Source organism: Alosa alosa, chromosome 8, assembly GCF_017589495.1.
Source record: "Alosa alosa isolate M-15738 ecotype Scorff River chromosome 8, AALO_Geno_1.1, whole genome shotgun sequence".
NCBI classification, from domain to species: Eukaryota; Metazoa; Chordata; class Actinopteri; order Clupeiformes; family Clupeidae; genus Alosa; species Alosa alosa.
The window spans coordinates 23355721-23382604 of NC_063196.1; the positions used below are offsets into that span (position 1 = coordinate 23355721).

Sequence of the window (26884 nt, forward strand, 5' to 3'; positions counted from 1 at the left end):
TGTATATCTGGAGCTTTCAACGGCCCGAATTAACGGTGCTTCAGATAAGACATTAGATTTTTGGCACAATCTCTCTAAATCTTTGAAAGATATGCTTTAAGCTATCCAGCCTTTTCCACACTAGTCTGCTATGTTGTTTAGTTCCCTCTGTTTTGTCTATGTCTCCGTCTGTATGTGTATGTTTTCGATATTGTGTCTTTTGTGTATGTACAGTTGTTTTTTGGTTGTTTTTTGCTTTGTCATTGTTGTCATTGTTATTACAGTATGTGGTATGCTAGAACAGATCCTTTTGACTTTTTGTATGTATTATGCCATGCTCATTGAATTGAAATAAAATAAAAATTTGATCGCAAAAAAAAAAAAGGTGATCGTCAAGTGCACAGAGTTGGTGTTCGAATTGAGACACTATTCTGTGGAAATTTACGCAGTACATGTGTAAGCACACAGGGCACTGAAATAAAGTGTATTGATCTGTTGATCTGTCGTTTGAGACAGAGACTATTTGATGATACTCAAAACTGATGAATACCAATTTTAATAATGCAACTGGCCTGGAGAAGTTTGAAGAAAAAACATGAAATTCGACATGAAATTCAATGCACACGGTATCACTTGACATGGAAAGTCGTGTGTGTGTGTGTGTGTGTGTGTGTGTGTGTGTGTGTGTGTCTAGGACTTTGAAGGCCGATGGCAAAAAGAGCAAAGACTATACAAAGAGGGTTGCTAGGGAATAAAAGGCTGTTAAGTGAAATCATCAAGGACACTGATGTCTCCCACTGTGAATAGAAACATTCACGTTATCCAATCTAATTCTTTATACTCTCTTCTTTCCATCTTAAACCGATTTCAAATACTTCAAACGCCTCATATTATGTATTTCTTTATCACTTTTAAATTGATTTTTGGGATTTTTTTACACTAAACTTACAGTAAAGGTCACTCAGACCAAAGATCAAATGCTTTATGCTATCGGGAGTGAAATATATTTAGTGCATCCCCCCCTGACTCAGGTCAACTGCAAAATGTAATGGGTTCTTCCTCGGTCCATACTACACCTTCCACCTTGATTCATGATTGGCCCAGGGATTTAGTTTTTTGTTCGCGTAACACAGACAAACAGACCTTCCTGGTTAAACTTAAACTATCAGCCATGTCTTGCTGTTTATGGCACGACAGCTGCTCATACGTGTATGTGAGGAGAAATGACACACAGCCACAGGCTAGGGGAGGAGGCACTAGAACCATGCCTTGCGCACACACATGTTAACTTCAAAAGAACACGGTCATTCTTAAAAGTATCTAATACTAAATACTAAAACATTAGTTTTTGACTCAAGATTCTACCCAACTCCTGGTTCAGGCGATAGTCATCTCACGACTCGACTACTGCAACGCCCTCCTGACAGGTCTCCCAGCCTGCGCAGTGAAACCCCTTCAGATGATCCAGAACGCGGTGGCGCACCTGGTCTACAACCAACCCAAAAGGGCACATGTTACCCCGCTGCTCATCCAGCTACACTGGTTACCTATAGCGGCCCGCATCAAATTCAAGGCTCTAACCCTTGCCTAAAAAGTAGTCTCCGGTTCTGCTCCTACCTACTTGAATGCCCTCATACAGACATACGCTACCTCCAGACAGCTGCGCTCCTCCTCAGACGAAACGGCGTCTAGCTCTACCACCGATGCGCTCAGGCCAATCAAACTTTTCTCATCTGTTGTTCCTCGTTGGTGGAACACACTACCAGTTCCTACAAGGGCAGGGACATCCTTCTCCATTTTCAAAAAACTCCTGAAGACCCAGCTCTTTAGAGAACATCCCCTCTCATAGCACCACTTACAACAAGTCTTGCTGATCCAAGCACTCACCTGACACGTAACTGTTAAAAACAGCACTCACTGAGGCACTTATTCTTACTGTACACTACTGTTTTTTAAATTGTCCTAAAATTGTTGAGAATTGCTTTAAAACTTAAATTGTTTACCATGTTGTTAGTCGCTTTGGCTAAAAATGTGTCAGCCAAATGTAATGTAATGTTATGTAATGTAATGTAGAAAGAAAGAGCAAGAGAGCGATAGAGAGAGAAAGAGTGAGAGAAAGAGAGAGAGAGAGAGAATGAGAGAGATGTGATCTGAAACGGAGAGCACTGAAATTCTGACCTCGTCATAGACTACAAAATGCACAGCTTACGTATGGACAGGAAGGAAAGACAAGCCCACACAAAAAGGTACGGTGAGGAGGAGCAAGAGGGGCGAAAGAAAAGAGACTCTGACGTTGGAGAACGCGCAGAACCGGAATAGAACTGGAGCGGAGGGGTTCCAGCATGCGCTGACGCTGTGTTGAACAGAAGGGAAGAGGAGTGTGTGCAAGGTAACTCACTCAATGCCTCTTTTTGTGTTACCAGAGGAGTGCGGATAGTGAGGGGCAATTCTCTCTCTCTCACACACACACACACACACACACACACACACACACACGCGCACGCACACACACTCACCATCAGGAGGGCGGTTGGAGGTGGCCACCACCACAACACCAGTCCGAAACAGAGTCTCAAAGAGCTGCTTCAGGATCATGGCATCCGCAACATCTGTGACCTGAGAGACCGGGAGAGAGAGAGAGAGAGAGAGATGGAGGGTGAGAGGGAGAGAGAAAGAGATGGGGGGGGTGAGAGAGAGAAAGAGAGGGGGGGGGTGAGAGAGAAAGATAGAAAACAGAAGATTTAGTCTACTGTTTCCGCATGATGAGAACATTTCGCATTCTAATTAGTCTGAAGTAGAAAGCTTCTCTAAAAAGAAGAGAGAACTGGCAATGACCTACTCCTCACCACACACACACACACAAACAATATAGGATTAGACATCTGCTTACTACACAATTATTCTTGACAACGGCATGGATGTGCTCTCTCTCTCTCCTCGTTTGTGTATGTATGTGTGTGTTTCTGCATGAGTACCAGGTGATTCTATTTTTCTAGATTGGCCAAGGTCTCCTATCCAATCCACCACAAATAAATGGCACCTCAGCCAAAAAAGACATACAAACACACACATACACACACACACACACACACACCCATATGTATGCAGCCACTTCACCTGACTGCAAAATGGCTGTGTGGACGAGCGGCTTTTTTGTCGCAAATGAGAACAAGTGGCGGCGCCGGTGAGACCGAGCTAATCAAGTCACCGCGGCGACAAAAGACAAATAAATAAATAAATCAGAGACGCTGCGATGTGAAGGCCCCAATCGCTGCCACAATGGCAGCCAGATGGCCTCCAGCACACACACACACATATATACACACACACACACGCTCTCACACACACACAGATGTATCCTCTATTGTGCAGTGGAGGGGCTTGGCATGGCTGTCCCTGAATCCTACAAAGCCGGAGGACGAGTGGCTTTTTCATCACCATCCCCATCATCATCATCGTCACTGTGCTAGTAGAGAGAGAGTAGTAGTCATTGTTGTCACTACAGTAACGCTCAATATCCTCCTCTTTCATCCCCCCTTCTTCATCACCACCATCATCATCATCATCTTCATCGCTGTCGTTGACATTCTACTGCTATGTTCACTTTTCATTCTGTCTATCTATCTGTCTATCTATCTATCTATCTATCTACCTATCCATTCATTCATTCATCCATCTCTCTCTGTGCATGTGTCTATCAATGTATCTACTCATCCATCCATTCATCCCTCTCAACATCTCTCTCTTTCCATCTCTCTCTCTGTGCATGTGTTTATCTATGTATCTATCCATCCATCCATCCATCCATCCATCCCTCTCAACCTCTCTCTCTCTTTCCATCTCTCTCCCTCTCTCTATATCCATCTCTCTCTCTCTCTGCATGTGTCTATCTATGTATCTATTCATCCATCCATCCATCCCTCTCAACATCTCTCTCTCACAATGGGTTAGCAGCTCATTGTGGCAGTAGCCCAGGCTTTACTAAGCTATGGGCTACACCTTACCAAGCTACAGTACGACATAATGAAAAAATACCCCTAAAGTCAGCGAGAGCAGAAGATGACTCACTTGTGATAGACATGGTTACTGACCCTGGAACGAATTTGATTACGAGTAAGGAAAACATGTCTGTGGAAGCCACTAGTTCAGAGAAAACTGAGAAAAAGCTGCAGATGTGCGTGTGTGGTTGGCAGAAGGTTACAAGTCTAAAGGGCCTGAAAATTCATGGGGGGAAAATTCATCAAGGGAAAAAGAAGTGATTGGTAGAGGGAACACAGGGTCCCCGCATATATAGCTATTTCTTAAGAAGTGCATCAAGTCAGTCGGTTGAAGTTCAGCGGCAGGAAGAAACCCACAGTTCGCAGGCGATCAGCACACTTGTTGTTGAGGAAAGTTCTAGCACTGAGGCAGAAAGAGAGGCCAGTCAGCCAAGGAGGGAGATTACTGGTCATAGGCCTGGGGTCAGATGGCCAGGCGCAGCAGAATGTAGAATGTGGGAAGATGTTAATAGTGATTTGGTCAGCATCCTGGGTCAGCTCAAGGGGACGGCTGAAAGCAAATTAGAGAAAATGGGAGACATTATTTATAGCTATGGTAAGGAAAGATTTGGGACAGATGATGAGAAGGAAGGTATTGACTGTCTAGAGGCAGATGTGAGGGAGCGGTTGGCAGTGCTAAGAAGAGCTGAAAATATTAGGAAAAAAAGGAAGAAGAAATCACAAGCTCGACTAGCATTCTATAAAGACCCATTTAAATTTGTTAAGTCTTTATTCGTAATGCAGAAGAGTGGTAGTCTTTTGGAACCTAAGCAGAAGCTTGAGGAGTATTTAGAGGGAGTGCACAAAGATAGGGAGAGTTTCAGAGAGATGGTACTTCCCGCTGATATCCCACCTATTGGTGAATTAAGTAGCCAATGCGACGATAGTCCACCAAGGTGGAAAGAGGTGCAAGAAGTAATAAAACGTGCAAGGGCCTCTTCAGCCCCGGGACCTAATGGAGTGCCCTACCGGTTGTATAAGAGTGCACCAGATGTTTTAAGATTTCTATGGCAATTAATGAAGATAGTTTGGAAAAAGCAGAGTATTCCCAAGGCTTGGCAGAGGGCTGGGGGAATATTTATTCCCAAAGAAAGGGACGCAGTGGAGATTAATCAATTTAGGCCAATTAGTCTACTGAATGTTGAAGGGAAGGGTTTCTTCAGTGTGGTGGCATGGAGACTGACAAATTACCTTGAAAGGAATAAACTAATTGATACCACGGTGCAAAAAGCTGGAATTCCTGGCTTATCCGGGTGCTTAGAGCATACCAGCATGATTTGGCACCAAATTCAATTAGCAAAACGTGAGAAGAGAGACCTGCACGTTGTGTTCTTGGATTTGGCTAATGCTTTTGGGTCAGTGCCGCATAGTCTGTTGTGGGAGGCCTTTGATTATTTCAGAATCCCAGGTAGCATTAAAAGCCTAGTAAAAGCATACTTTCTGGATATTCAATTATGTTTTACTACAGCTGATTACACCACAGGGTGGCAACAACTCGAGATAGGAATCATGGCGGGATGTACCATCTCCCCACTTGCTTTTACAATGGCAATGGAGGTCATCATTAGGGCCTCAAAATGAGTAGTGGGTGGGGAGAAGTTGCAGGGAGGGCCACGACTCCCCCCGATTAGGGCTTTCATGGACAACATGACAACCTTGACCAATAGGTTGCTGGATAATAAACAGGATAAAGTTCCTGTGCACAGCCTTCCAGGTGTTGGTGAGGTGCAGTCGTCAATAGATTAAAAGGAAAATGAAGGATCACTGCACACTGGTGGGATTTCTTTGCTGGTTTATTTTTATGTTTTAGTGAACAACGCGTTTCGCTAATGCTTCATCAGGTTCACTCTAGATAAGGCTAGGTTGCTGGATAAGTTAAATAGCAATCTGCAATCGGCCAGAATGAAGGTGAAGCCAAGTAAGTCTAGGAGTCTCTCAATTGTTAAAGGGAAGGTAATAGATAAGAAGTTTGCTATAAATAAAGAGGTGATTCCCACAGTTCTGGAGAAACCAGTGAAGAGTCTGGGAAGGTGGTATGATGCAAGCTTTGTGATAAATCACAGGTTGAAGACTTGAAACAGGTCACTAGGCAAGGTATTTCAAAAATTGACAAGTCAGGGCTGCCAGGTAAGCTTAAGCTGTGGTGTTTGCAGTTTGGTTTATTGCCTCGGCTAATGTGGCCATTGACAGTTTATGAAGTTCCTCTGTCAAAGGTAGAGAGGTTGGAAAAAATGATCAACTCCTTTGTCAGAAAATGGCTTTGAGTCCCACGCTGCTTAAGCAGTGTAGCCTTGTATGGGAAGGGCATTGTAGAGTTGCCAATATCTAGTCTGACAGAGGAATTTAAGTGTGCTAAGGCTAGATTGGAAATTACTCTTACTCAGTCCAAGGACCCAGTGGTGAGGAAAGTTGCACCCACAGTTAATGCAGGGAGGAAGTGGAACCCAGAGCAGGCAGTTAAGCAAGCTCAATCAGCATTGAAGCATAGGGATATAATGGGCCATGTGCAGCACGGGCAGGGGGGTCTAGGGGTGGGCGTAAGTAAACCCTTGTGGAGTAAGACTTCTGCAGGAGAAAAGAGGAAAATGGTAGTGGAGGAAATGCATAGACAGGAGGAGGCTGTAAGATGTACTAAGGCAGTGTCGCAGGCAAAACAAGGGCAGTGGGTGAACTGGGAAGGAGTGGAAAAAAGATGGATTAAATGGAAAGATCTATGGGGCATGGAAGCTGGTAGGATCAGATTTATGTTAGGTGCTACATATGATGTGCTCCCATCTCCCAAGAATTTAAGTCAATGGTTTGGTGAGGATGATAAATGCATACTTTGCTCATGTGTGGGCAGTCTCCACCATATCCTATCAGGGTGCAAGGTAAGTCTCACCCAGGGGCGGTATAGGTGGCGTCATAACCAGGTATTGAAATGTGTGGCAGCGGCAATAGAGGATTAAAGGAGAGAAGTCAATTCATTAGCAGCTAGTAAAGGGGTAAGGCAAACTAACTTTGTACGTCAGGGGGATAAACCTTGTTCCGCGAAGGCCAGGTGTAAAACCGGCCAGCTGGAAAATGGAGCAGGCTGGGAAATGAAGGTTGATCTTGGCCAGCAGATGGCGGTACCTCCACATATAGTGAGTCCTAAACTACGACCTGACGTAATTCTATGGTCGGATTCAGAGAAGACAGTTTACTTCATTGAACTCACTGTTCCTTGGGAAGACAGAGTGGAAGAGGCCAATGAGCTGAAGAGAGCGAAATACACTGAAATAGCAGAGGAGGCAGCCAAGCGAGGTTGGAGTAGTGATGGGCGAACTAAGCCTTGTGAAGCTTTTGAAGCTTCTTCCTGATTATATCGCAAAATGATCCGAAGCATCAAAGCATCGAAGACAACACACTGACATCTATGGAGCTAAATTTGTCTCAATAATATTTGTATGTGCGCAGAGGGGGATCCACAAATATTTCTTGATTTGCATGTGTGTTTTGATATCTACAAATAAAAAAAAAAATCATATTTGTAACTTCATTATATTGATTTTTACAAATATAGATGTGCATTTGTAAATAAAATGCCATTTGTAAAACCGAAAATTTCATTTGTGAAATGTGATTCTGCATTTGTGGATCACCAGCACACGCATTCTTAAACTTTCCAAAGTTCGTGTTTTTGAGACGTTCTTCACATGAAAGTCACACAAATCCACACGTAAAAGGCCTACTTTAATTCACCGGCACACAGAAATCGCGAATTCAGTAGATGGCGACATCCACAAATATTTCTTGACTTGCATTCGTGTTTTGATATCCACAAATAAAAAAATCCTATTTGTAACTTGTAAATTGGTTTTCACAATTGTAGATGTAAATGTGTATTTGTAAATGAAATGGCATTTGTGAAACTGAAAATTGCCTTTGTGAAATCTAATTTTGCATTTGTGGATCACCAGCACACACAGTTTTGGTTTTCGCATTTGTGGATCACGTATTTTTGAGACAAACTTTGCGGCAGAGCAGCCACCCAGATCCACAAGTAGCCTGCTGACACTTTCTAATCCAGTAGATGGCAGTGTTGTTCTATGGGACTCATAACACAAACATATTTGTTAGGGGTGTGAATCTCTCATGTAAAAGACGATACGATTCGCATCTAGATACATGGGCACGATTCGATACAAGAAAAGATACATGTTTTTAAAAAACGATTCAGTACGATTCGATGCGATGCGATTCGATGCAGTTTAAGAATGGAAAGCATTCTGAAAGATTTTTTATAATTTCCTCAAGGTGCACATTCATTTTATATTATCATGGTCATGGTGGTCAATTAGGCAACAAAATGTGTGAATATGATTATCTAAACTGAGGTTTGTTTCATATACTGTATTGAAATGAAAAAAGAATAGTCTACATTTCAGTCAAGCACGGCAGCCAAATACAACATAAAAATACATTTTTATAGACTTTACAGATTTTATAGAGTTATATCTGATTGTTTTCATGGAGCTGTAGCCTTGTTGAGGTAAGTGAATACCGAAATGGCCTTTTCTCATATAGCAATGAACTCTCTGGGCTTATTTTGTTCCAACAGTAGACCTAATGCAGAAACCTAAAATGCCACAAGTCTGAGTGAATATGAACAAAATCATTGGCTAATAATTTATGCATCGTTTTAGCAGCAAGGGCCAAATTATTATTTAACATTAAGGAAATCCCTTCATCAAAGGTAAGGCTACTCTACAGACTATCGTTGTTGTTTAGGAATGCTATAAGTGCTTAATTTCGCGCTGGATTTCGAAAAACAAAAGCCGACCAAGTGCAAGTTGTCACATGGTTAAGTTGCAATAGATGTATGGGTAATGAGGTCATTTGACAACTTTGGGCAATGAATGTAATCAAAAACGAACTGCATTACCCACAATTCCGTGCCACGATAGTTTCAAAACCGAAGTGGGATGAACGGCTGCTTGGACGTAAATGAGTCTGAGCGAAGCAGAAAAGGTTGTGCACCGATTCATAACAAGTAAATCGATATAACGACCGGTTCATTTCAGTTTTTCGATCACGGGCCTTCACGTATCGATGTAGCCAGATCTTACGTTAAAACCGCTCACGTGCATCGGTTAATCTTTACACCCCTAATATTTGTGGATCCCCCTCTGTGCATATACAAATATTATTGAGACAAATTTAGCTCCATAGACATCTGGTGGTCAGCAGAAATGACAGCGTCTATAAATTCGACACACCCGAACGAAGCTTACAACATGAACATGAGGGACAGAATGGACAAATGGCATGAAATGACTGAAAATTAAATAAATTAATTAGAACTAGGGCATAATGTTTGAATATAGCCTAGTGTGTTTAGCGTTTGAATTTACGTGTGTTCAGTTAGTTTAAACAAACTGCAGCAAGAAATGCAGCCGTCTGCGTCTATGTGGCAATATCAATTTACTTTAAATAAATAAAGTGTACCTAGGCCTTATCCATCAAGTGTCATAGCCTACTAATAACCAAGAGGCATTATTTAGGTAGTGTGTTTTAGAACTAAACAGGCCGTTGTTAGAAATAAATAGTTCATGAACATCCATTCTTGCTGTACATGTATGCCTACGATAGAGTAGAGGTAATGATGAGGATGATAGATCTGGCGACGTGGGTTCAATCCCCGTGAGTCACTTTACGAGGATTTTTTATTAGGCTTATGCAATAACAAAAAATATTTGAAATTTGACTTCAAAACTTTAAAAAGTTCTTTAGCAACAATGATTGCTGAGTAACTAAGACACGTAACACAGGTTTTGTTAAATTACAGCAGTAGGCTACAGAGAAGCAGTGTTGCTCCTGTTGGGTATCAGCGCAGCAGCAAACTTTCAAATCCCTTCAGTGACATTTGAAGCTTCGGACGTCACCAGTCACGTGCTTATTCCAATTTGATACAAGCTCCAACACACTGTGTCGAAACAATTTGCTTCATGGGAGTGATACAAGCTTCGGTGTCTCAGTGTCGAATGTCCCATCACTAGGTTGGAGTGCACGATTAAGGCCTATTGAAATCGGTGCACGTGGGTTTGTGGCCAGATCTGCTATTGGCTTGCTGTCTGAATTGGGCATTTGTGGGCGAAGACTGAGGCAGGTGGTAAGTAACATGTCCTTAGCAGCAGAACGAGCAAGTGAATGGTTGTGGGTAAGGAGACGTTACCCTTCCTGGGGTGCAAGCTAAGGTAAGCTAACTGGCTCAGTTGTTTTGTGTTTGTGATGGACTGTGCCTAGGCTGATGGTGGTTGGCTAAGGTTTTTATGGTCATGGTTCAGTCCGCATCAACGGGACGGACCGACCTAGCCAACCTAGACCATGCCTAGGTTGGTTAAGGGTATTTGGATGTTTGTTGTGGTAATATGGTGGCAGCATGGGGCATAAGCTAACTGGCTAATTTGTTTTGTGTTTGTGATGGGGCCTAAGCTAACTGGCTAAGCTAACTGGCTAATTTGTTTTGTGTTTGTGATGGGCTGTGCCTAGGTTGATGGTTGGCCAGGGTTTTTATGGTTATGGTTCAGTCCACATCAACGGGACGGACCAACCTAGCCAACCTTGACCATGCCTGGGCTGGTTAAGAGTATTTTGGGTATTGGATATTTCAATGTGGTAATATGGTGGCAGCATGGAGGGGAGTGTCTCCAGGACGCTGGTTTCACTGTTAAGCCTTCATGAGGTGTCGTGGGCCTAACTTAACGAAACATTGGTGAATGAGGGTGCCCACTTGATAACCCCAATGACATGCCGCATACTATATACTGCTGTTGAATGGGCCATTTGTCTTGTGTTTGTGACCATTTGTTGGCGGATTTGTGGGTAGCGTGCTTTTTAAAGTTAACTTGAGTAGGGGCTTCTGAATGTGTTTTTACCTTGGATTTTGGCACAAGGGATTTTTAACATCTAATCCTGTGTATTAATGTAATCTCTTTCCATCTCTCTCTCTCTCTCTCTCTGCATGTGTCTATCTATGTATCTATTCATCCATCCCTCTCAACCTCTCTTTCCATCTCTCTCTCTCTCTGTGCATGTGTCTATCTATCCATCCATCCATCCATCCATCTACAGTTTCCACTTTCCTAGGGTTTTCCCTCTACATCTCTGCCTGTAGGGGTACTCAATAGGCGGACTCCGGTCCGCATCCGGACACAAACATCATTCAATATGGACCGTCACCTTATCGCTATGCTGATTTACTCAACCTACCAACCTACACAACATTTTCTGCAGACGATTTTGTGATTCCGCGCAACTGTTTTTTAGTTCTACTCATCTTCTTCTGTTGGGTGGAGAGCTGGGTCAATCCCAGCAATGTCAGGCTACTGGTGGCATGCGCTAGCTGTCTAGCACTCGGGTGGATGGTCATTTCTCATGATTGTCTGCGAGCTGTGCAGACGTAGGCATTCAAACCGAACGACTGACATTTTCTTCTTCAGAAAGTGTGAAAATGGCTTGCTCAAAACTAGCCAACAGCAAGAAAAGAAAAACGTTGATTGTGAAAACCGAGTTTAAGACTGAGTCGGAGTCGGGGAAATAGGCCTGGCTGGCAGCGTTAAATGCTTCAATCGAGATGAGACTCAGGACCGAGCATAACGTGTTATTTTGTTTAAATCGCATTAATCACAAGCTGCCAGAGAGTTTCTATTTTACGTCACTGTGCTGTTACCAACGATATTCTCTTTGGCTGCTATTATTTTGACCCTCTGATCATCCTGATCGAATGCACCCTTTCTTGTCCTCAGACTAGTAGGCTTGTGCCTGGTCTTCCTGCTACAGACACTTCCTAGTAGGCCTTTGCCTGGTCCTCCTGCTACAGACACTTCCTAGCTTTTTGCCTGGTCCTCCTGCTACAGACACTTCCTAGTAGGCTTCTGCCTGGTCCTCCTGCTGAATGCATGGAGATCATAAACAGCTACACAGTTCTGCAAGGCCCGTGGCAGAAAAAAGGTGTCACTTCTTCCATGAATACCAATAGTTTGAGATTTACCGGCTTTTTTTTGGAGTTCTGTAGCTTACCTAAAAAATCTTCTGGACCTTGGAGTAAGTGAAAATTTGATAAGTGGACCTTTCAGTGCGCAGCAAGCTCTCAGCCTTCACATTAATATATACACCTCTGAATAGAGATCTCCACAGTACTTACTGCTCTGTGCAACTGAGCAACGTCAAAAGTTCAAATGGCCACTGTATGTGTGTGTGTGTGTATGTGTGTGTGTGTGTGTGTGTGTGTGTGTGTGTGTGTGTATGTACGAGACAGAGAGAAAGAGAGGGGGGAAGAGATGAGGTTAGTGTGTGTGTGTGTGTTTGTGCCACTCCACTCCTTCACATGATTAAACACACTAACACACACATACGCGTGCGTGCGCTAGGCTGAGAAGGCACTTACGTGGGCCATACCCTGAACATATGGTGTTTTTCTTCGCTTGAAGTATCCTCCATTTCACCCTGCAAGGCCCACGGACCCCCATCCACCTCCATTAGCTCTAGGGCCCCCCACCCCAGACCACCCCAGCCCATCCCAGCCCACCCCACCGGGGTAAAAACAAAGGCCCAGGCGCGGGGGTCTGAAAGGCTTCTTCTAGCTGCACCACCTTTCTCCTCCACCCATACAGGTTTCAAAAGGAGTCGGTTAATTATGACCTTTTCATCCAAACCTGTATTTGTTTTTCATGCAGGCACTAACGCACTCGCGCACACACACGCACTTGCGCACCGAGTGTACTGATTGCGGGATTGAGCGAGAGAGAGAGAGAATGAGAAAGAGAGAGAGAGAGAGAGGAGAGGGGGATCTGCTTAGTTGCAGCACTTGTTGTGAACGGCAGCGCAAACAAACAGCTGCAGATATTTAAATGAGCATCCAATTACGCCAGCAGAAAAGCAGTCACTTTTGTCCAATGCTTCGCCGGTGCCAAATTAAGATCTTTTGATCCCCCCCCATCACACCCCAACACACACACACACACACACACACACACACACACACACAAGAGAAAAAAAACCTCCTTTTTACTTCCACATCCCCACACCGATCGGCAATTTGAGCTGACAACTAGCTGAGGGTTCCAGACAATGGCCGCCAAGACGTTTGTTTTCTATCTCCTTGTCCTCCCTCGCTCTCTCGCTCTCCGCTAGGCTCTCCTTGTCCTCCCTCGCTCCTTGTCTCAATGCCTGGCCATTCATTAAGAGAGCGCCGAGGACAAAAAGGGGGAAGGCTCCAAATTACTGATAATGACAAAGCGCTAATGCGGAGAATGGAGAAATGTCATTAGCATGAGAGAGAGATGAGGATGACCCGCTCCCTCTTATCGCACAACGCTACCACTCTCTTAAGGAAGTGTGTGTGTGTGTGTGTGTGTGTGTGTGTGTGAGTGTGTGTGTGTGTGCACTCCTCACAAAGCTCATGTGCATACCTGAGTGGCCAGTGACTCTGATTGGTGTCAATCCTTACCTTTGCATAACACATGTTTTGTGTGTGTGTGTGTGTGTGTGTTTTTATATCACCACTGGCAACGTCCAGAAACAAACCCACACACTTACACAACGAGCACATGAAAGTAAAGCTGGTCTGCGCACCAAAGATTTCACTTCTACACCATAAATAAAATACAACAGAATAAACAAAACCGACACTATGTTGCCTTTATGCTGGGATCAAGCAGCAGGTTGAATGAGAGAAGACAGGAAGTGAGTGAGTGAGTGAGTGATAGGGTGAGAGAAAGAGCAGAAGACAGGAAGTGAGTGAGTTGAGTGATAGTGTAAGAGAAAGAGTAGAAGACAGGAAGTGAGTTAGTGAGTGATAGTGTAAGAGAAAGAGTAGAAGACAGGAAGTGAGTTAGTGAGTGAGAGGGTACGAGAAAGAGTAGAAGACAGGAAGTGAGTGAGTGACAGGGTGAGAGAAAGAGTAGAAGACAGGAAGTGAGTGAGTGAGTGAGTGAGTGAGTGAGTGAGTGATAGTGTAAGAGAAAGAGTAGAAGACAGGAAGTGAGTGAGTGAGTGAGTGAGTGAGTGAGTGAGTGAGTGAGAGAAAGAGAAGGACAGACAGAATGGAGCAATGTTTAGAAATGCACGTCAGTCATTAACAATGAACAAATCAACAACTTCGCAAGAATAAGCTGTAACTGTAAACGTTTAGACAGCTCTGAGGAAATGTGTATGTGTGTGTGTGTGTGTGTGTGTGTGTGAGTGTGTGTGAGTGTGTGTGGCTGTCTGTAGGGATACTGCTACTTTAAGATAAACACTAATGTTAAATGTCTTGATGTATGTGTTTACATTATCCACTAGGTGGCTCCACACTGTTTCACAGGTCTCATCTCAACACTCTCCTTCCCAACTGTGCAAACTCAACTACTGAAAATCTTACCAAGGTTGAATTTCATTGTTGGATAAGAAACAATTCTAAATTAAATGCATTGCCAAACTGTGTGTGAGTGTGTGTGAGAGACACACAGAAAGAGAGAGAGAGAGAGAGAGAAGCCTGTAAACCCACCTGAAACTCATCAAAGCACAAGAGGCAGGTCTCCCGACTGATGTCCAGGGCAATTGGCGCAATGGGGTCATACATGGTCATCTTGCCGAGTCTCCGTTTTGGCAGGGACTGTTTCAGCCGATGGATCCCTACAAGTCCAACACACAAACACACCAAACGCTGTATTCCCCTCTAATTCTAATCAAGTACTACAACTAGGTCAATTTATCCAAAATCCATTCTATAGAAATAGACTGACATTTTAGGGTTGTCCAGAAATGTTCTATTTACTGTCCTTTTTACTTTTAAATACCGGTGGACTGACTTTTGTGGATGTCCAGCATGAACGCATTGAAGTGGACCCTCTTCTTCCGACTGCTCTCAACGTGAGAGTAAAACATGTCCATCAGCATGGTCTTCCCAGTGCCTGGTTTACAAAAGAACGAATAAGACACAAAAATTAAACAACTCTTACAAAAGGGTTGGATATAAAGGAATTCTGAAGTTAAACTCCAAGATCACATCTTGGGGAAAAGTAGTTGTCATGGAGACTAATTGCAACGTACCTACATTGCCGTGGACGTAGAGGCCCCTGGGTGGCTTGGGCCTCGACAGCAGCTAGAATCCCACGCATGGAGGAGAGAGAGAGAGAGAGATGCAGAGGGAGAGAAAAGAAAGAGTCATTCCACTCAGTTCTCATAATAGAGTCATAAACACCTGGCCAACATCCAGCAGCTCAGGGACATCAATTACAAGAGGACTGAAGTTGGCAAAGTGCCCAAAGCAACTCTTCCTGAAACTCAACCTGTTCCGTAAACATGACTATATTGTACCTGTCTTTTAAAACACTTTACAGTCATCCTACAGATAACATATAACAGATAACATAACAAAATTGCAGTTGTCTCTCATAGACTCCAACAGACCATAAACTCATGGAGTGGCAAAGTACTGTTCCTAAACTGTGTGTCACTGTCACATTCCGTTCCGAGTCAGTTCAGAGAAGCCCTGTCTCGGCTCTTCATGGGCCTGTGGTGAACTCATCAGGCACACATAGCCATGGACAAAGACATGTTCAGGGCCACAACAACAGGGCCGGAGGGTGGCAGAGAGAGAGAGAGATGGAGGAAGAGGCAAGAGAGAAAAGGAGTGAGTGTGGTGAACCATCGAGATGGACAAAAGAGTGCAGTAAGAGAGGGAGAGAAAGAGAGAGATGGGAGAGAGAGAGAGAGATAGAGTGGAATGAGAGAGAGATGAAAGAGAGAAAGAGAGAGATTGTGGACAGAGAGAGAGACAGACAGAGAGATGGAGAAAATGAGGACTGAATGAGATTGAACAAGAGAGAGAGAGAGAGAGAAAGTAAGAAAGAAAGAAAGAAAGGAAGGAAGGGAGGAAGAAAGAGATGGCGACAGAAATAAAAGGGGCGAGAAATCCATGCGCAGCCAGCCGTGGCTCTCTGGCATGACAGCGTGTGACTTCTCACTGACTTCCAGAACTCTCCATGGCCGGCGACTGCGCGGTGGCAGCGGGCCCGTTACGGCAGACTGGCCAAACACAGGGCCCGGCCTCAGAGCGGTCCGGCGGCACGGCCGCCTTTAGCCCCGAGGGCCTCACAGCCAGGGGGCCACCCCCGCAGGGCCGGTGGAGCAAAAAGTTCACATGCTGACACTTGGCCAAACAAGACCTCGGCTACACTGTTTGTCCGCACCGGGGCCAAATGAAAAGTGACATGAATACCAGCTTTCAGTAGTACATCACTTTCATTTTGTACCCATTCTTCATCAGCGCCATCATTACCATCAGTGATCAGACAAACAGTCAAAAACAATCAGATAAATACCCATATGATGCATGTTCTGATAGTCTGGATTAAATTACTTTACGGTGTTTGTGGATGGATGCTTGTGATGCTTGTGAATACTTGAATGCCCCGTATATATTCTGATACATAAAGCAGACTGGGTAGTCTGCATTAAACCACTTTACAGTTTTTTGTGTGCTTGTGGCAACTTGATCCATGCTAACTTGACCAAGTTGTTGTCGGTCGGTTTCAAACACTGAGCGTTTGAGGTGTGTGAAAGTTAAACATACGGCACCACTGAGCCATTGGATGGTGAGAGAGGAGCTTAAACAGGGTTCAGAAGAGGCCAGAGAGAGTCCCTTCTCCCACAGACAAAGGCTATGGTGTAGGGAGCCAAGCGCAAGCGCTCTCTCTCTCTCCCAACGCTACGGTGTGACCCAATTCAAGCTCACATAACTGCATAAGAGCTGCTGTGTCTCTGTACGTGTGTGGGTGTGAGTGTGTGTGTGTGTGTGTGTGTGTGTGTGTGTGGGTGTGTGTGTGTTTCCCCGCATTAAAAAGTGAAACAAAAACACTGTCCCAGACAATGGTGACCCCCTCATTAACGTGGAGAGAGCAGTCGTGGAAGGGTGGGAGTTTGGGACAGGGTGGGTGGAGAGGGGGTCCCCCATTTCTGTGCACAGCAGGGGGGCCAGGGACCGCCCCTCAATCCAAAGGTCCTGTTGGGTGGTGGGTGGTGTGTGTGTGTGTGTGTGTGTGTGTGTGTGTGTGTGTGTCTGAGACAACCCTCCCACCCTGTCCCATCCCTCTCCCTCTTCCCTTCCTCAAAAAGCCTCTCTATGACCTATTAAAACAAACAAACAAACCGCAGCCCCAGGAGGTGAGGGCACACCACAGACAAAGCTTTGTGACGGCGGACCCCACAACCCCATCCGCCCACTCGCATCATCAGATCCGTGCCAGCCTTGTTTATGGGCGGCTCCCTTGTGAAAGTAATGACAATTGGTGACACTGGGTGCTCCTCTGTCTGTCTAACTTCCTATGTCCCAAATGTTCATGTATTTTGCTCATGTATTTTTGTGGTCTCTGAAAAAAACATAATAACCTGTAGCAGTGTTTTAATTGATCAACACAGTTTTGTAAGCAGTTGTGGCTTGTTTATTTATCTGTTAAAACTTTTTGCTAAAACAAAATGGGATTTTGGCATGTGTAAACAGAATTGCCAAACAATGGCAAGCCTCACATTCCTCGCATAATTGTTTTCTCAGTGTAGCATTAGCTCTGCAAGTCGAGCCAATCATAGTCAGTGTGACTGATTCCCATACCTGCTCGGCCTCTGTGTCTTCAGTTTTGTGCTCTGTGCCAGTTGTATCTTCAACATGTCTTTGTCGATTTAGGCCTACCTTAATGTCCCTGTCTCTCACCTTAAGTAGTTGAGTATTGTCGTATGCCCTCAAAACTCTCTGTAACTGGTCTAACTGAAGAAGGACGGATCTCTGGTGTCTGTCCTCTCGAAGTGAGCCGTGCCCAACCATACTGTCATAGTAGTCCAGAAGGACGCTAGATTTCTGTGCGGCAGGATTGGTGGGTACTGATGCATCATCAGCCCTTGTTGCACAACCTACAGAGGAAAAACAAGACATTCATTCTGGATGCATTACATGACTTCTGTTCTAATTTGGACAATCAAGTCATTGGTATCAACATGATCTAGCCTATTACATATCATAACATGTTAATTACACATCTTTTGAGCTTATGTGTGGTTATAAGGGGAATTGACAACCACGGTTGTCCCATTATAAACATGTAAACAATTACGAATTGAATATCATACAATACAATAAACTTCCCCCAAACATACTCTAATGCATGCAAAGGCATTTGCTTCGTAAGTTAATGCTTTAAATTCCTTCACCGGACTTGCAAGGTATCTTTTACATTTCTGTTAACGTTATGTGACTGTCATGCTGTTCTGCTTTCTAACGTTATGCTAACGTGTCAGCGTGCTAACGCTACACTCAAGGGCAGTTGTAATACAGTTGGGCTATGTTGACAACGGCTTCTTCCTCTTAATTCCAACACTCACCTCTAACAACAAAGACCTTACAACACCAACTTCTGTTTTTCATTAAACTTGACCATTTCAATAGATATCGTGATAAACACCTAGCCGGCAGAGGCAACGCGTAGGCTGCCATCTTGGTTCAAATTATCAGACCAACTTTGTTGATAATCGCTCAAATGATTCCTTAGTGATATCCAGGCCAGTGCGGTAGAAGCTTTCGGCTCTGAAAGGCATTTCGAAGTTTGGGTTAACGTTACCTCCGGTTCCCTTCCTCAACATACCTGACTGCTTTACTTTAACTGGATTAAATTATGTTCATGTCCGTTAGTCTTAAGTAGTACAAACATTATTATTGACGTTGAATGTAAAATTGAATAACTAAAATAAAATACATGTGTGTAGATGTATTTAATACATTATTGACACCTCTATGTCATTGCTCACTGGCAAAACTGATTAAGTCGTTTACTCACATTTAATTAGACATAGAGAATTAGAATACAGAATTATCGAGCAATAACAGAGAGACAGTAAAGAGGAAGCATCTCATGACACAAGATAACTCAAGTGAGCCTATTGATTTTGTGATTTTGGCTCAAGTAAGCCTATTGATATTGAGGTTCAAACACGATTAGCCCGAGCTCACATCAGTCATAATACAAATTGAGGGCGTTAGAATGTGAGACCGCACAGTGCACACTCCCCAGCTGTGAGAAGTGTCAGCTGCTCCTCAGCTGATCGGAAGTGAGCCTGCCTTACACGATTGTCAGACTGCTTAGCGGGGTAGGAATGGCTGATGCCATAGCAGATACGAGGAGGCTTTTTGCCAAGCCCCAGAATCTAAACGATGCATACGGACCTCCAAGTAACTTTCTAGAGATTGATGTGTCCAACCCCGAAACAATCGGCGTGGGTCGAACTCGTTACACAACATACGAAATCAGACTGAAGGTGAGAGTCAAATGACGTTAGCTATCCTGCTAACGAATGCTACCCTGTCACTGGCACACACATAGGAATAGGCTACTGGACCTTGGCATATGCTATTGCTAGCTTGCTAAGGAGATACCCTATTACAATGCCAGGTTTATAGCCGGTTGTTGTGCAAATCTGCGTTACCTCAACACCGCCACAATGAATTATTCCACGGTGTTTGACCTGGATGTCACTGAGCAGAGTTGCATCTTCAAGTATTTACCATTACAAACTATTTGGCACTAACATAGGTATCTATAACTGTGAACTAGCTGTCCATACGAGGGACTTTAGCCTTTATGCTAACATTATTTATAGTAAACTTGTGTTTGTAAATGTTGGTCTGGTAATCCAGTTAAGCAGTAAATAATGTCAGGCAGAGCCATTATCATTATTTGTTAAACGTGTAAAAACATTTATCTTGACATGACGTTGTCGTTTTTAACCAGTTCAGTGTTCTGTGGACGCAGTTAGCTTGTTAAGGTTTGCAACAATTAACATTAGGCTAATTTTCATAGCTAGCTTTGATAGCCAAGACTGTTTACAAGTTGTGCTAGTCAAGCGGCAGGTCGTTTCCCCATGACATCATATTGACAGGTTGAATATATGAACGAGTAAGATATTTATTTGCTGTTCTTGACGATTGAAGGTCGATCAAAGAGTGTCTGCTTTACTGATGTGAAATGAATGAATCAATGCTAAGTTACTAACGTTAGCTATAGGCCTAGTTGATCAACGTTAGCCAGAAGTTTCTGTAGTAAACAGTAGCCACACCCCAGCGACCCACAAGTGTTAAGGCCACTCGACCAGTGACAAGGTTTGATAGCTCGGGTAGTGTTTAGGCCACTCGACCAGTGTCAAGGTTTGATAGCTCGGGTAGTGTTTAGGCCACTCGACCAGTGTCAAGGTTTGATAGCTCGGGTAGTGTTTAGGCCACTCGACCAGTGTCAAGGTTTGATAGCTCGGGTAGTGTTTAGGCCACTCGACCAGTGCCAAGGTTTGATAGCTCGGGTAGTGTTCAGGCCACTCGGGTGGCGAAGGGATGAGTGGTTGTGTTGACATCTGCCATACTATTGCAAAATACTATTAAAAAAAATCATAAGTTGTTGGCTTTGCTTGTGTCAGACCCAAAAAACAGTTTTCTGATCTTTGAAAGGTGGTTTTCCTCAGCCCTTAAATCTATAGAGTAGCCTAGGAAAGCCCTGAGAATGAAAATGGTAAGTTTATTTGTGTGTGTGTATAGGTGTAGCAAGGCTGCAGCAGTTTGTTTGCAACCCTCTCTGTGTGTGTGTGTGTGTGTGTGTGTGTGTGAGTGAGTGAGTGAGAGGGAGAGGGAGACAGGCAGGCAGACAGAGAGAGTGTGTTCAAACATCTGATGTCCTTGAAACCAATCCTGTTAGCTTAAACATCGTGTGTAACACTTGTGGGAGTTATGAGTCACGGAGTATGCCAGTCTAGCAAACAAAATGACCCAATCTGTAACTTCTTTACACTTCTACAAATATGTTCAGTCTTTTGGGGAACTTTCCAGGGAAAGATGGCATCTGTAGAGGTCTTGTAGGCATGAAGCCTGTACAGTCTGTAGAGGCCTTGTAGGTCTCCAATCATAAAATTACATTACATTGTGTAAAATTGTCAACAAATATGAAATGTTGACTCAAAGACAGTTGCAGGTTGGAAATTGTTCTTTGTTTTTTAGATAGATGAACATATTTAAGGCATAAGCTTAGGCCTACTTCAAGTGCTTTTAGGCGATTAGTCCAGTTTTCAGGACCCAGCCAGTCATGTGACGGGCAGCGGCTCCTTACTGTAGGTCTGACTCGGAACAGGCGGCTCAGCACAACTATTCTGAGTTCACACACTACGGTCGGTAGTTACAGCAACGTCATTTGCTCACAGTTCGTAATATAGCCTAGCACGTTTAAAAACAACTTGTAGTGCTTTACATCATATAAAAGACTAAAGAAACTGAAAAAACACACAAAAGCCCTGCAGAAAAAGTATAGAATAGGCTAGCCTACTGAAAGAATATTTAAATATTTGTATTTGTTTGTCTGAAGAATGCTCATTAGCATTTACAAGAATCCTGTTAGTCAGGTCTGCCTACTTGCCTGATTGGGTCATTTGAGCGGACTGACTGCAATCATTTTGCCTAATGGATTGAATGGTTTCCACTCATCATCTGTACAGTTGGATGAAACTAACAGGATAGGAATGTCATATCTGTTACTGTTACCATAGCGCTTTAGTTTCCAACTCTGATGTGGAGACGTGACAACCAAGCAAGGGTTCCCAAGTTAGCAAGAAAGTACATTTGTGCCTATAGCCAAGTGCCTCTGAGAGAATATATGGCTGTGAACTCTGTGACCCCACTGAGGTCTTGCGTTAAGGTCAACATGTTTGTGTTCCTTGCCTGGAAACCCCCTAGCAAGAGAGGAGCATGATAAGACATGTTTTTGTGGATGGGTGACATGAATATCACCTGTTTTAGCCATAGTGCATAGTTTATTCTGAGTAGCCTTTTTAATATGGGTACTGTAACCTAATTATCAGTAATTATGAGTAATTTGTATTTTATATTTAAGTTATCCATATCTGCCTTTTGCCATTTTTGCTTGCAAAGCCACAAAGGCAACTAGAAATGTAATTTACTGTTAACTTTCTGTGACAGTTCAGGCCTAAGCGTCATGTCATGATGGCGACAGCCCTTCCATTAATCAGGCTCATGATGTAACCAGTTCAGAATGGTTGAGATCCTGACACAACATTTTGCAGAACCGTTTGCAGTTGCGTTAGAGGTGCCTTCCACGATTCCAATCCAATACACTTTTTTTTTGCCTTGATTTCATAGTGATCTGGCCAGTAAGGCTGTCCCTTACTCGGCTCATTTAAAGGTGTTAAAAAGATTTCACCTGATTCTGAGCTGATGCTCAAATTCTAAATTAGACAAGTGAGATAACTGGGTGACATCCTGTGTAAAAACTGTCCGGCTGTTCGTAAAAGGAAACTGAGCCCTTGGTAGATGGATCAGGCCTTGAATGAGTCGGACCTACCTGGTCTAGCACAGTCTGTGTCCTCCAGGGACAAAGGCCCAACAGGCGCACCGCAGACAGAACTGGCATACTTGACCTTTGCTGCCAAGCCACTCACAACATGAAATGGCCCATCAAGTGGGGCACTCTTGTTTCTGCCCAATCACAATGTATTTCATTTGCAATATTGAATTTGTACATGTCACGCACACAGCCGTATAGGCGCCACTTCACTGGACTCGCTCTCTGTCGTCTGCATTAAGGGCAGATGATATCAAAAGGATCTTAGGAGTAAAAACATAATGGAAAAGTTAATGAGAGCTGTAGACTATTTTGCAGTAATTTTAGGTAATTTGAGCGGCTCTACAGTTGAATGTGAAATTGCCGGCTAAACCCATTGGCATACTTACAGTAAATGCTAATAATAATGATAATAATAATAATAATAATCATAGTAATAATAATAAAATAGATTTAATAGAAAAATATTTAGAAATTGATTTAAAAAAAATGTGTTTTTTATTTGACTCAAAAGTTACATTATCAAGCATGGATGAATCAGTGACCAGCTCCTAGAGGCACATTTGCTTTGGAGGGGACATGTTGGCACTTCCTCACAGGAGTTTACTTTGTATGGAATTGAGACGGGGGTATTTTCAAAACCTGTCCCTCAAGTCATACACCTTGTACAATGTGATGTTTTTAGTCACTTGTTGCCTATTAAAAGATAATGGTTATACATTTAATGCACTGATTGATTCTATATTTCTGCCCCCCCCCCCCCCCCCACTATCCTACACAATCAAATGTATCCACGCAAGGAGCAATCACCACCACCACATTGACGTATTTATAGTGTTATGTACCAATTAGTCCCCTTTCTTAGTTTTACAATTTCTTAGTCCTGCATAGCTTTGTGATGAGCCCTGACAAGATACATGGTGCAGCAGTGCTTCCATCCCTCCCTCCCCATCTCTATCTCTCTCTCCGTCTATCCCTCCCTCCCTCTCTATCTCTCTTTCTCCCTCTATCTCTTTCTACCTCAATCCCTCCCTCCCTATCTCTATCTCTTTCTCCCTCCACCCCTCCTCCTTCCTCCCCCTCTCCTCACTCCATTCCATAACCTAGTATTTATAGGCTCTTCTCTCCATCGGCGGTGAGAGCCATCCGTAGCCACTAGCCCCCATTGGGAAGCTAGCGTGGCTGATTAGCGTGTAATAATTAGCATATGCGTGTAATCAGTTCTCATTGTGCGCGCCTGAGACCGCGCTGACCCTACTTAGCATAAGAGCAGCAAAGAGGGAGCACCTACTTGTCTTCTCTCTCCCTGCTATCACTCTCCCTCGCCCGGCGCTCTCTCTCTCTCTCTCTCTCTCTCTCTCTCTCTCTCGCGCGCTCTCTCTCTCGCTCTCTCTCTCTCTCGCTCTCTCCACGGAAGGATGGCAGCAAAAGAAGAGAAAGAGGGAGGTGGTGTCAACTTTTGATTTGCTGCTTTCTCTGCTTATTTGACTCATTCTGTGTTCTCTCTCTCTCTCTCTCTCTCTCTTTCCATCTCCTCTCTCTCTCACACACTCTTTCTCACACACTGCTTGAGTGCTCTTAACTTTGTGGAAAGATTAAGAGAGAGTGGGTGAAATTATTTCTGTTTTGTGTGTCAGTCACGAAGACCCTGTTGATTAGGGAGGTTTGGTTCACAGCTAAACTAACTCTCTCTCTCTCTCTCTCTCTCTCTCTCTCTCTCTCTCTCTCTCTCTCTCTCTCTCTCTCTCTCTCTCTCTCTCTCTCTCTCTCTGTCTGTCTCTAGTTCTTTATCTTTGTCTCTTGTTTTTAGTGTCTTCCTACATCCTTCCTCTCTTGGTGTAGTTGTTTTCCCAGTTGCTTCTCCTTTTCCTTATCTTTCCCCTCTCTTATCTCTTCTTCTCTTATCTTTTGTCCTCTTTGCATCCTTCTATGTGTCTTACCTTTAATTTGCACATACGTACATCTCCCTTCCTCTCTCTCTCTCTCTTTCTCTCTCTCTCCCTCTTTATCTCTCTCTCTCCCTCTTTATCTCTCTCTCTCTCCCTCTCTCTCTCCCTGGTCTCCTGCGTTCTCTCTTCCCACCCCCCTACGGTTGTGTGCTCTGATGCTTCTGGAGAGGAGAGGGAGCCTAATCCCCTCATTGACTGAGGGAAAGAATGAGAAGGGGTTTGTTTCTTCTGTCCTTGTCTTCACCCCCTCCCCTCCTCTCCTTTCCTCCTCTTGTTTTGTTCTTACTTTCTTTCGTTCTTTCTTTCTCTTAAGTCTGTATTTCTCTTCTCTCTCAATCTTTCTTTTCAAATCACTACATCACTCTGTCGTTTTCTCTTTCAACCCTTCTCTCTCTCTCTCTCTCTCTCTCTCTCTCTCTCTCTCTCTCTCCTCTCTTTAGTCTCTCTCTCGTATGACTTGTCAGGCCCCTCTTGTCCTCTTGACTTTCATGCTGTTGTCACAGTTGACACTCACTCTCTCACTCTCTCACTCTCTCACTCTCTCACTCTCTCACTCTTTCACTCTCTCACTCACTCACTCACTCACTCTCTCACTCTCTTACACTCACTCACTTGCTCGATCGATCGATCACTCACTCACTCACTCGATCGATCACTCACTCACTCGATCACTCACTCTCTCACTCACTCTCTCACTCTCTCACTCACTCTCTCTGTGGCATCGTCTCAGAAAGTGCACAGTGGTTCATGGTTCCGTGATGACCCAGTCCTGACCGGTTCTGCCCCGAAAAAGTGCGACTGGTGCACATGACCACTCATGCCAAAGTTTGCCATCACACTATATTTCCTAAAAATATTATATTTACCCAAGAATCCTTCTCTTACAGCTCTCTCTGTCTTCTCACTCTTCTCTATCCCTTCATCTCTCTCTCTCTCTGCCTCTCGCTCTGTCATTAATAAAATGGCTTGCTTGCCTGCCTGTCGGTCCCAGTCAAGTGTAATCCTCAGTGTACAGCATCCTCTGAGACAGCCATTCTGATGGTAATGTCCAGCATATTGTGTCAAGGCTACCATACCCTACTCGAGATGACAGTATCAAAAGTAGGAGTTGATGCAGGGGAGACAAAGGGGTTTATTGATGGGAGGAAATGAAGGAGGGGGTCTTTCTGTCAGCTCAGTGAAGGTTGCGAGGGGGGTCTGGGTGGGGGTGGGGGGCATCAATAGGAGGGATAGATAGAGAGAAGGGGGAGGGATGAGTGAGTGCTTCTCTCTTTCCCTCTCTCTCATTGTCCACGTTCTCCCTTCTCTCTCTGGCTTCTCTGTCTATGGTGGAGATGGTCTGATGGCTAAAGGATGGCACTGTGGGATCGGCCTTCTCCCCTCAATAAACTCCCAAGCCAACCAAACCTCTCTCTCTCTCTCTCTCTCTCTCTCTCTCTCTCTCTCTCTCTCTCTCTCTCTCTCTCTCTCTCTCTCTCTCTCTCTCAATTCAATTCAATTCAATTCAATTCAATTCAAGGTAGCTTTATTGGCATGACAAATATTTCTTTGCATTGCCAAAGCAGGACATCAAAGAATACAATACAGAACATACGATAGATAAGACATTTATACATATAGACGTGTGTGTGTGTGTGTGTGTCTGTGCTGAAAATGGTAGGTATTTCATGTGTATAGTGTGAATGAGTGTCTAATCACTGTCCCACCGGCTCTATGGCATTCAGTGACATATTTAGCAGCAAGAGCTGCTGTCATCCTTGCTGTCCAAGTAAGACAGGCAGTACTTCCTGTTCTCCCAGGTTTCGGAACTCCGGGATTAGGTTGGTAAATTTATCGAAGTAGGTATCTCTAATAAATTCATATTTCTTACATTGAAGAAGAAAGTGCACCTCCGTCTCAACCGTACAGTGACCACAGACTCTTTGCTCTCTTGGCAACTCTCTCTCTCTCTCTCACAACTCCCCGCAACACCCATCAACCTCCAATGGTCAATAATGCTGTATCAACACCCATCAACCCCATCATGGTCAATAATACTTTGTATGACGGGATGCGATGATATGGAGATGGATATGCGCGTGCGTGTCGCGTGTGGTGTGGCTGTAATGTCGTGTCGTGTGTCGCGTGATGTCGGCGTCGCGGCGTCTTGATGTGTGTGTGTGTGTGTGTGTGTGTGTGTGTGTGTGTGTGTGTGCATGTATGTGGTGCAGTAAGCAAGCAAGAGCAATGAGGAAGCTAATGCATATCTGTATGCTTGAACCCTGGTTGTGTTTGTGGAGAGAGGGGGGGGGGAGGCACATAGTCGCATAGTCTCTTACGCAGGCTTTAATAAAATCACTTTGTTTTCAACACCTATGCACCCCAAATGGGGGGCCTTTTTTCAGGTGGCAAGGGAGGGGGAGTGGGAGTGGGATTGGGTCTGACAGAAGTAGCCTCTCCCTTTTCCCCCGCCGGCTTCTCTCCTCTCCTCCTCTCTTCTCTTTACCTCTCCTCCTCTCCCCCCTCTGCCTCTGTTCTCCCTCTCCGGCTCTTC

General features: G+C 44.1%; 2 protein-coding genes across 4 annotated transcripts in view; one reads left to right on the plus strand and one right to left on the minus strand.

Moving 5' to 3' along the window:
- afg1lb (AFG1 like ATPase b) overlaps positions 1-18945 on the minus strand; it is a 58673-nt gene extending 39728 nt beyond the window's left edge. The window contains exons 1-7 of one of the 3 annotated variants that reach the window (XM_048250008.1): positions 18848-18945; positions 18396-18597; positions 17632-17927; positions 15072-15123; positions 14831-14932; positions 14527-14654; positions 2496-2595 (exon numbers count right to left, since the gene is read on the minus strand). In XM_048250008.1, the coding sequence (XP_048105965.1) occupies positions 2496-2595; positions 14527-14654; positions 14831-14932; positions 15072-15123; positions 17632-17927; positions 18396-18507 (790 nt within the window). In that variant the 5' untranslated portion in view covers positions 18508-18597; positions 18848-18945. Of the gene's footprint in view, positions 1-2495; positions 2596-14526; positions 14655-14830; positions 14933-15071; positions 15124-17631; positions 17928-18170; positions 18246-18395; positions 18598-18847 lie in introns of those variants that run through there. The other 2 variants (XM_048250009.1, XM_048250010.1) reach the window with 2 other exon arrangements.
- Positions 18946-19079: 134 nt separating this feature from the next.
- snx3 (sorting nexin 3) overlaps positions 19080-26884 on the plus strand; it is an 18855-nt gene continuing 11050 nt past the window's right edge. The window contains exon 1 of the mRNA XM_048250011.1: positions 19080-19325. Coding sequence (XP_048105968.1) covers positions 19164-19325 — 162 coding nt within the window. The 5' untranslated portion in view covers positions 19080-19163. The remainder of the gene's footprint in view (positions 19326-26884) is intronic.